This window comes from Felis catus, chromosome D2, assembly GCF_018350175.1.
Source record: "Felis catus isolate Fca126 chromosome D2, F.catus_Fca126_mat1.0, whole genome shotgun sequence".
Taxonomy (NCBI): Eukaryota; Metazoa; Chordata; class Mammalia; order Carnivora; family Felidae; genus Felis; species Felis catus.
Window position 1 is genome coordinate 78309059 of NC_058378.1, and position 10781 is coordinate 78319839.

Genomic DNA, 10781 nt, shown 5'->3' on the forward strand with positions numbered 1-10781 from the left:
CCCCACGTGGCCGCGGGTGGTTCAGGCAGGCCCGGCTGCACCCCTGAACGTCAGCTAAGCCTTTTCGGATCGAGAAGGAAAATGGGATACACGTTGTTAGGCCCCTGGCATTGGGTCACAGAAGTTTGACCCTTTTTGGCCGTGGATGTTTCATGTGGTTTGGTTTAATATGTACCAGTCATGATCCTCCTGGGTGATTTCTATACATCGTTTTGTTTCATTAAGTTCCTTTGCCCTCTCAGGAGGGAAGTATTAGTCCCATTTCAGTGATAAGAAAACTGAGATTCAGGGAGATCGTTCATTCCACACATGTTTGTTGACCCGTATCTGCTTGGGGTTAGGCTGCGGGTTCCATGGCTCCACAAGGTCCCCGGCATGTGTGATGTTTACACTCTGACTGGAGGAGGAGGGAGGGTGATGCTAGACAAACATGCAAGGTTTCAGATACCAATGATGCTTCCCTGAAAATGAAGCAGGATGGTGAGCTGGGGGAGTGCCGGGAGGGGGACATTCCAGACCAAGGAACAGTGGATTCAAGGCCTCCGTTGTGGGCACAGCACACACAGCGAGTGGGTCACGTGGCTGGAGTGCAGTGAGGTTCAGGGTCACACAGATGGATGCAGAAAGCAGTTAGCCAGGGTCACGGAGACTTGACCTCTGTGCCGTGGTGGCCATGGTGAAGGCCTTGGGTTGTATTGAGAACAGGGACGGTCATGATCTGGTGGACGTCTTTGAAAAGTCATTGTCATGACTGCATGGAGACTCCACTGGAGGGGCTGGGCAGAAGTTGTAGGACCAGGTGAGAGACTCTCCTGGTCATCCACACCAGGGTGGGACGAAGGGCTCAGATTCTGGATTTATCGGAGGGCTAGAACCCTCATTGGAGGTCAGGATAAGGCAAAGAGGAAGCAAGTATCACTCCTCAGTTTTTGGCCATTAACAAAAATGACAGGACTTTCCCCAGGTGCTGTGGCAGGTAGGGGTCTGAGAAGGATTTGAACCGCATTGTCAGCGTTCCCCCCCCCACCGCCCCCGTGGCCCTGACTTTATACACTGCAGGGATTGAACCTCACAGCTCCTGGTGTCCCCAGTACAGCTGCCAACTGGGCTGACCTGTTGTCCTTTTGTTGTCCCACCAGGCAAAGCCATTACCAAGAAGAAGTATATTGGCATCCGAATGATGTCACTCACATCCAGGTGGGTAAGCGGGTCTGTGTGTGTATCTTAAACTTAAACCTAAACTTAGGAAGGCTCTCACTGGCGCCCTGAAAGGGAAACCTCATGCTGCCTTAAGCATCTCGGTTTCTGGTTATAATTGAGAAACATCAGGAAAGAGGAGGGGCCATTCCCCTGGGCCTCTGGTTTTATGCTTCATTTTTGGGGGTTTTTTTGTGTGTTTGGAGGGAACAGGTCCTTCCTTCTAGAAGATTCTGCCCTCCTCTTTGAAGGCAGGCCTGGACAGTGGGGCGTGTTGGTCACTCTCCCTCATGCCTTCCTTTTACCACTTGTTCCGTTGAAACCCACATTCCAGGAGTGCCCCAGCACCTCCCTCAGCCCAGAGCACCCTGCCTTTTGGGAGTGCGACCGTGTGTGGGCTGTGGCTGCCGGAATGCTGGGTCAGGCTTGTTTGCCGGAGCCGGTGGAAGCTGTGGCATGCGGCTGCCAGGCTTGTAACGTACTGGTGTTTTACCCTTGATGAAAAAGTCTGGTATAACCACACGAGTCCTGGTAACTAAGGGCACAGTGGAAACTCTTGCAGGTACAGGTAGCAAAGAGCAGAACGTATTCATGTCGGCATTAACATATGAATTATCGTAATTAATTTACTATTAATTGTGACCGTATTACTATCCTTTAGATGCATATTATGAATGGTGGTGTCGTTTTTAGCACTCCACAATGTGTGGACTGATTTGCTAAGACTCAAATGTGAATCAGTTACTTGTCTTGGAACTGTGGGCGACGCAGGTATGAGGAAGGAATATACACCCTAGCATCTGGCTTCCTGAGTTCTTGTCCCAGCCGTGCGACTTCCTGGCTAATGACCTGGGGAATGACTTGACCTCTGTGCCTCAGTTTCCTCCTCTCCGGGACCAGGACAACAGTGCAGGCATTTTGGTGGGTGGTGAGGACCGAGTGATTGAACGTGTGCCCAGGCTCGGATCCACGGGTGGTGGCACAGGTCGCCAGCCACAGTGACACCAGCCACTGTATTTACCGCACATTTGCTCCGCACCAGGCCAGGTGCTGCGTCCAGACCATCTCACCTAATCCTCAAAACGACCCCTACATCATAGAGTATTGTCATTATTCCTGTTTTGTAGGTGAGGAAACTAAGGCACAGAGAGGTTAAGCGGCTGCCCAGGATCACACAGAAAGTGGCAGAGCTGGGGCTCCAAACCTGGGCAACCGCTACACCATATTCACTCCTTACATTACAATAGCTACTATTAAATCATTAGTAAAATTAAGAATAATAATCATTATAAAGCACCGTACTTCGTGTCAGCCAGTAGATCTTTGACTCTAATAGACATGTAAGCGAGGCAGAATCAGACCTCCTGGGGCTATTTTATTTCGGATTCAGGGATCAGGAGGAGAAGCTGGGTGAGAGCTGAGTCTCAGCCAACAGAGGTCCCTTGTTACTTGATGTTAACGCAGGTGTTTTCCTCCCGAGCAGCAAAGCCAAAGAGCTAAAAGACCGTCACCGAGACTTCCCGGATGTGCTTTCGGGAGCGTATATCATTGAAGTCATTCCTGACACCCCAGCGGAAGCGTGAGTTAGGACTATTTTCTCTTTGCCGGATTATCCCTGCGGTTCCTGGGGGCGGTCGGGGGAGGCTGTGTTCTTTTCATATCGGCTCAGGTGGTGGTGAGAGTCCCTGATGAAAGGGTTGGACACCCTTGGTCCCACCAGCCAGCGCTTCAGGCCTGGTTCAGCTCAGCACTCATCAGCAAAAGGGGGCTTCCTGTCCTCAGAAGTCCTCACTTCGTGAGAGGTGATTCAGGCGGAAGGAGCGACATCTGACTCTCATGAGTCTCTGGGGCAGGCCTGGCTGGGGAAAGAGGGTTGAAGGAGCAGTGGCCCTGAGATCTTGGGCAGTGGTCCCGTCCTGGGCCGCCAGACAGAAGCCTGGCATAGAAGCCTGCCTTCTCTGATTCCGTCTGTTACCAACCAGGCCATACCTGTCCACACCTCCAGAACAATAACCCAGTAACATCCAAGTAACATGAAAAGAAGTAGCTCAGCAGGCAGTCAGCACGTCTTACTTCTACAGACATAATATGCAGGGAGAAGAGCTAGACGGGGTGGGGCCTGCAAGCTGTTCCCTGGGGCCCGGATCTGGCCCGCCGACTGCTCCGCTTTAATATGACCCGTGGGCGAAGGATAGATACTGCATTTTTAAACGGCTGAAAAAATTTTTAAGCAAGAGTATTTTCTTCTGATACATCAAAATTGTACGAAATTGACATTTCAGTGTCCGTAAGTGAAGTTTACTGGAACACAGCCAAGCTCGGTAGTTACACACTGCCTACAGTGGCTTTACGGCCACGGCAGTCGAGTTGTGCCGGATGCCACGTGGCCTGCAAGGTCCAAAATATTTCCTATCTGGCCCTTTACAGAAAAAGTTTGCTGACGCTGTGCTAGACCACTAAAGGACCGTAGTAGCTTATTTGACACTTATTTGACTCTTGCTTATTTGTAAGCGCTAGAGTTACAGCAATAGTAACACAAAAGAAGGCGGAACCATTCCACCTGCTCCTCAGGGGACCGTCCTCCGAGTTGTGATGCCCATTACAAGCAAGCTGGCCACGGGCACGACACCTGGTAGATGATACACGGTAGCGGCATATCCTTGACCTCCTCTGGGGTCAGTCTGTCATCCGATCATAACAAGTGCTGGGGAGCATTTCTGCCATGGACAGGACTGATGATTTGGCCTAAAACCCTCAAAAGGAAATGACGCAATCCGTTGGTAGTTGAAGCTACTGTCGTGTGAGTTCGCCATCACCCCACCCGATGCGCTCGGGGCTTCTGGGTTCTAAACTGTGCCTCTGTCAACGCACAGTCGAGTCCCTCTCATGGCAGTTAGACCCGGGGGAATGGAAGCGTTACAGTTGTGTTTCCCCTTGTGTTGCAGGGGTGGGCTCAAGGAAAATGACGTCATAATCAGCATCAACGGACAGTCGGTGGTCTCCGCTAATGACGTCAGTGACGTCATTAAAAAGGAAAGCACCCTGAACATGGTTGTCCGCAGGGGCAACGAAGACATTATGATTACGGTGATTCCTGAAGAAATCGACCCGTAGGTAGAGGCATGAGCTGGATTTCATGTTTCCCCTCAAAGACTCTCCGGTGGACGGTGCGCGATGACTCTGGGCTGGTGGCACAGGACACTCAAGACTTCGGACCACCATGTTCCTTGTTCAGCAGAAGCACCCTGGCCAACAGAATCCTTCTTGATAGTTTGCAGGCAAAACAAATGTAATGTCATAGATCCGTAGGCAGAAGCTCGCCCTTCTGTATTCCTATGTATGCAGTGTGCTTTTCCTTGCCGGCTTGGACTGTTCCTGCTTAGACAGTCAACATTTGTCTCTCCCTTTAACTGAGTCATCATCTTAGTCCAACTAAGGCAGTTGATATAACGCATAGGTGGAGGAAGGCCCCACGGGAGCCAGAATGGTCCTGGGCACGTTTTTGCTTTCCTCGCGGTCAGCACCCGGAGGAGATGGACGCCAGAGACCACAGGCCGGTGACCGTTGGCTTCCCAAACGGCCGAAGTTGCCTCTTTTAGGAATCTCTTCAGAACTGGGGGCACAATGACTTTGAGTTTGAGCTATTAAAGTACTTCTTCATACTCTGCCTTGTGGCTTGCTTCTTTCCCGTTCCCTGTGAACAGCTGGCGGCTGTCTCTTGGAAATGATCGTAAGGTCACCAGGTCCTCATTAAGCCACATTGTCCGCACAGGGTTGAGCCTGCAGGCTTACCAGTTATTTCCAAATCATCACGTGGGGTTTACCAGCATTACTAACAACTGTGCTTGGCCACTCTGGCTTCATAAAATAGGGTTTGAGGACAGTCGTACTTGCATCTGGAGCTTTCCAAACTGACGAGAGTTTGTTGACCTCAAACATCACGCAGTCAGTCAACAAAAGATTTTCTGGGCCTCCGCTCTGTGCCAGACAGGGTGCTAAGTATAGAGGGATCGGCGCAGAGCAGGATGGACCCAGGCCTTCTGTGACCCAAGAACTCTCTTATCTTAAGTCCCCAGAAAGTACAGGCTGAAGTTGATTGCGGTTGTCCTGGGCTCTGACCTAAGAACCAGGCCGTAAGAACCCCCTTGGGAGGGGGAGGAGGGCTAGAGCAGGGCTCCCCTCGACGCGTTCTCAAACAAGCGCAACCGTAAGCGGCCGGAGGCGCCTCTGTCTCTGGGAAAGCTCCCAAGAGTTGGAGACTGGACCCTTGTAGACTGCCACAGAAATTTAGCTTGAGAAGTTAGCACGGGCCTGCGTCGCTGTGGGGAGCACACACTGGGGAGGAGGCTTTTTACACCGGGAGTGGAGGATGAGGCTCTCTACTTGTCAGCTGTAAAAGGGGGGGCTTTGGACAGGATGGAGGTTGGGGTCCCTAGACGGAGAGCTTAATCCTTCCTCGACCAGTAGATCTCCGAGGTCTGGTTCATAACTGAAGAGGCTGTAGAAGAACAAGGGCCCAAGTTCAGTGGAGGGGAAATCCGATTTAGCAAGACCCTCATCAGTAGTGACGCCAGGCAGCCGGGTGGCTGTGTGCCTTCGCGGTCTGTTTAGATGACCTTGGAAAGTCGGAAGGAGCCGACTTGCGTGTAGGTTTTGCGCTCCCTCCCTCTCCACCCAAGGTGATGACTCAGAGGATGGCTCCGTCCTCAGATGTTTTTCCCACAGGCCTGCTCCTGGGTGGGCCCCAGGGCTGAGGTACCACTGCAGGTGGGGAGGGCGCGCTGGGTGGCGTCCAGGTCAGCGGCAGCCCCGGCCGGAGCCCATCTGTCTCCAGCCTGTCATCCGCTCGGGAGATCACAGAGGGCTCTGCTGGAAGGCATCGGCCTGGAGCCCACGGGCTCAGCCCTCTGCAAACACTGTAAATACTGAGCAGCAGTTCCAAAGGGCCACGGGACTCTGGGGGGGGGGGGTTGGGGTGTTGCCCGCAGATGTGGTCGTATACGAGGCCTCAGAGAGGGCAGCTTGGCGCACGGTCGACACGTAATGGGTCCGGTTCCGTGGCTGCCCTGAGCTGTGGTACCCGGTGTCCTGTGGGGGCTGCTCACCCGAGCACCCTGCGCTCACACGGGCTTTCTCAGGCCCTCTTAGGCCAGCCGTTGTTTCCTCACCTTGCTTTGGGTTCTGATGGAGGTTTTGGCCATATCAACTAGCCTTAAGGTCCGGGAGGCAGAGCTGAGTCGAAGGGGCATCGCTCCTGGAGCTAGGTAAATGTGGGCTCAGCTCTGGGGTCCGCATCTTACTGGCCGCGTGACCTTTGAACGAGTTATTTCACCCCTCTGTGCCCGTTTTTCCATCAGTACCACTTCCCGTGTCTGCTGTGGCGAGTGACACAGTGGCGCACAGCGAACGCTCTAAATATTAGTAACATGGGCGTTCCTTGATGTCTTGGAGCCTCAGTTTCCCCCTCGGTCAAGTGGGGAGTAAGAGCAGTGTCCCCCCTTGCCCTGGAGTTGTGTGCGTCAACCGTGAGGGCCTGCGCTTCTAGATAAGTGCAGCTGCTCCCGTTTTTATTGTGATTAGCCTGCCTTCCTTCTGATTCTCAACTGACAATTTCAATAGTTAACATCTGCCGGGTGCTTGCCGTGTGTCAGACGTCGTGCTGAGCATTTTACATTTACTGGCTGTTCGGGCCTCAGATCAGCCCTCGGGTGGACGCTATATTTACCTCTTTTGACAAGTGAAAAAATTGATGCCCAGAAATTAAGCATCTTGCTCAAGTCACGGAGCTAATAAGCGGGCGGCTGTGACGTAAACCCAGGAGGCCTGAGCCCATGGTCTCTGTGCGGCACTACCTGCCCACCTTTGCCCCCTTGGGACTAAGACTCCCAGTCCCTCCGCCTCGGGGCAGGCCTGTGTCCATCTCACTTCCAGAAGGTGGTCATGGGGGCCTGCAGCCTGCTTGGTTTCTGGTTCCTCCAGGGCCTTGCAGACCCCTCCGTGGTCCCCTAACGGCCCTGCTGGCTGGTGGGTTGGCAACGCCCCCTTCTCTGTCCCCTGAGGAATTCCTACCCACCCAGTCTTGGCTCTGTGGCTCCAGTCCCTGCTTCCGGCTTGTGTGAAACCTTGAGTGACGCCAATGGGCACGTTTACGTGGCTTGATTGGTCCCCGTCCCACCCTCCCAGATGCTTCCCTAGATGCACGAGCCGGGAGAGAGGCCACGGCACGAAGGGGTCTCCTCACCGTCTCTTCTGGGGCCCCGCCGAGTGGGTGCTGTGCCCGGAGACTGTACGTGGTCCTGGTCTTTTCTGGCTCCATTTCTTCAGCTGCAAACTTTGCAGAATGCTCATGTCTGGTGGGTGTGGGGAAGGGCAGCACGTGTTTTTATGAAAACTTGGCACGGTGCTTGTCTTTACCTGGTCAGCACCTCAGGCCTGAGCCTTGGACAGTGGGGTTTTAGTTGGCCGGCAAGGGCACTTGGCCCATTTCAGTAGATGCCACTCAAGTGAGGCCAGCTTGAGGTTGTGCAGGAGGGGGCACATGTGGGTGAACGAATGGCCCCGTGCAGGTTCAAGGTTACTATGTGAAAGCTGCCTTCTCCCCCGGAGGTGGTTCCAGGTGAGGCCAGAGGTCTGATAGTGGCAGGATGGGTCAGTGGGCTTCCGGAGTTCCCTGGGGCCCTGGGCTGAGCAGGTGGTAAGGCTCAGTGCAGAAGCGTTTTAAAAGCGAGCTGATGCCTGGATGTCACCCTCAGCCATCCGGGTGACGTCATTGATGCAGGTGGGCTGGAGGGTGAGCCTGCCGTCACGGCTGCTCTCTGTCTCCTGCTCCTCCCCTCCGGGCAGCTCCTCTTTGCCCTGAGATGCCTGGGCTCCCCCTCTCCCTGTACCTCTGCAGCTGTCTCCCCGGGCCGCACGACCCTCACCAGCTGTCCGGTAGGGACCGGACCCCACACGGCTCTAAAGAACTCTTGCTAGAACTGACTGCCTCGTGAGCTGTGACTGCCACGTGGGTCTGATGGAACCGTCAGGATGCTGGCTTGGAAAGTCAGTCTCCTGTTTTAAAATACGTGCTGTTGGTTCCATTTCAGGGCCCTCCCCACCCCGCCGCGCACTCAGCCACAGTCCACAGAAAGGAATCTGGCTCAGCGGGAAGCCAGTTCTTGGAATCAAATAATCCCTGCGTGTTGAAGCACGCATCCGAGGGCCCCGGGCTTCGCAGGGTGCTGGGGCTGGTTCTGCAGGAGCCAAGTGGGCCTCCGACCCTGTCTGTGCCCTGCATCTGGGCCCCAGTTGGGCTGACTCATTGTTCCCACAGGGGACTGGCCGTGGCCTTCCGGTGCTTCCGTCAAGATGTGGGCGGAGCACACTGAGCAGAGGCCTTCCTGCCGTGAGGCAGCTGTTTTATTTCGCGCTTGTGAAAGTGATGGCCTCAGCGTGGTGCCTGCCAAGGATCAGCGAAGATCAAATGCAGTAAACACCCACGATTGCATTTTTAGTTTAAAAACAACTGAAACGCAGCTCAGATTCTTTATGGAAATGGGTTTCTGTCCAACGTGTCTCACTGGGTCAGGTAAGATCTTGGGCGCACACTGCCCGAGGTGCACACACTGCCTTTGAGGCCTCCTCCTCCTCCTCGTGCATCCCCACGGTCAGGGTCATCAGCGCCACCTGCCACAGGAGTGTGCTGTATGCCCATTGCTTCACAGCCATCTGATGATGCAGATATTGTTAGAATACATGGGGGGACACTGAGGCACAGAGCATTGAGTAACCAGCCTGAAGTCACACAGCGAGGAGGACGGTAACGCTGGTGCATTGGAATTCCGATGGCTGGCTCTGGAGTGCTCTCTTTCAGCCACTAGGCCTTTATACACTTTTGCTGATGATGCCCAGTGACCTCTGTAACAGAACTTTCCATTGGACTGTCTCTGAAGCGGTAAAGAAAGGCTGGCTCAAGGGCTGGTTTGTAAGCATGACTTTGCAGAACTAGAAAGCCGCCTCCCCCCACCCCCGTTTCATGGGCATCACCGCCATGAAAGGGCATAAACGCTGTGGGCAATAAGGGAGCCTGGGGGCCCCGCAAACTCCCAGCTGTCCCGCCTGTCTTGTATTTTTTGCCCTGTGCTCTCTCCCAATGAGCCAGTAGAGTGGGAACACAGGGTCTTTCTTAGATGATTGCCAGGGTAAAAACACACCTCACTGTCTAAGGCCCTGCATGGCAGATACTGAGCATAAAGAAGGCGTCCTAGAGGAGCGCCTGGGTGGCTCAGTCGGTTAAGCGTCAGACTTTGGCTCGGGTCGTGATCTCGCGGTTTGTGAGTTGGAGCCCCGCTGACAGCTCAGAGCCTGGAGCCTGCTTCAGATTCTGTGTCCCCACCACCCCTCCGCCCCGCCCCTGCCTATGCTCTGTTTCTCTCTGTCTTTCAGAAGTGAATAAACATTAAAAAAAAAAAATGCGTCCTAGAAACCTCAAGGAAGAGAGGGTTAATAAATCATTCATGTAGAACTCAAACCTCCTCGGAAATCCCGACAATCAAGGATCCTCAACTTCTAGAGCTATTTTCCGGCTTATTATCCTTGTCCCTTCCCTCGTAAATTAATTGCACTGACATTTAATGACTGGAATCAACAAAGGTGGAGTCGACGTGGAAGATTCTGAGCTGCTTTCTTGCTTTAATGAAAGTAGTTCACAGTGAATGGAGTTTTTCTTGAGAATGTTTTGTCGAATTGCGGCAACTGAGTTAGGGGCTAGTCGAATCTGTTTCACTTTTGTCTTGGTCATGTGCCCGTTCCTGTGACTTTTATCCAGCACTGGTTTTGTGCCTGGCACTGTGCAAAGGCTTTACAGCCACTCTCCCGGCAAATTCTGAATCCGTGACCTGCGGCCCCTCTTCTCAGAGGAGGAAACTGAAGCTCAGAGAGGTGGCTTTCCTTGTTCAATGACACACAGCGAAAAAAGTCAGAGCCGGGAGTGGAAAGCAGGATTCTGCCTCCGGAGCCCCTGAGCTGGTTCCCACGGCAGCAGCCACAGCGCATCCTTTGGGCGGGCATCTGCGGAATCTTGTCCTGGCTGCCTCAGTGGTCTGAGCCCCGAGCCCTATCCCTATGCTGGATTAAGGTGGGGAGGGGGGGGCAAACATGTGTCAGCTACAGTTTTCCCATCAGTACAAATTACGTTAAGTGTGTTAAGCTAAAAACCTGCAAAGAGTAAAAACACTGAAAAGCGACGGGAGAGAAAACACGTCCACGCAAAATCCTGCACACGTTTGTAGCAGCTTTATTCATAATTGCCAAACCTTGAAAGCAACCAAAGATGTCTGTCAGCAGTCAAATGCATAAATAAAGCGTGATACATCCAGACGGTAAAATTTTATCCAGTGCCTGAAAGCGATGAGCAATCAAACAATGAAAAGACGTGGGGGAAATTTAAATGCATGTTTCTGAGTGAAAGAAGCCCATTTGCAGAGGCTATGATTCCAAATGTATACCATTCTGGAAAGGCAAAACCATGGAGACAGGAAAAAAATCAGTGGCTGCCAGGAGTTCGTGGGGAAAGAGGGATGGGCGAGTTTTAGGGCAATGAA

At 53.2% G+C, this 10781-nt stretch overlaps 1 protein-coding gene across 1 annotated transcript in view; it reads left to right on the plus strand.

Annotated features, from left to right (window-relative positions):
- The window catches only part of HTRA1 (HtrA serine peptidase 1), a 51973-nt gene extending 47109 nt beyond the window's left edge, over positions 1 to 4864 (plus strand). Inside the window, exons 7-9 of the mRNA XM_023241037.1 lie at positions 1140 to 1197; positions 2681 to 2776; positions 4143 to 4864. Coding sequence (XP_023096805.1) covers positions 1140 to 1197; positions 2681 to 2776; positions 4143 to 4311 — 323 coding nt within the window. The 3' untranslated portion in view covers positions 4312 to 4864. The remainder of the gene's footprint in view (positions 1 to 1139; positions 1198 to 2680; positions 2777 to 4142) is intronic.
- The last annotated feature ends 5917 nt before the right edge of the window (positions 4865 to 10781 follow it).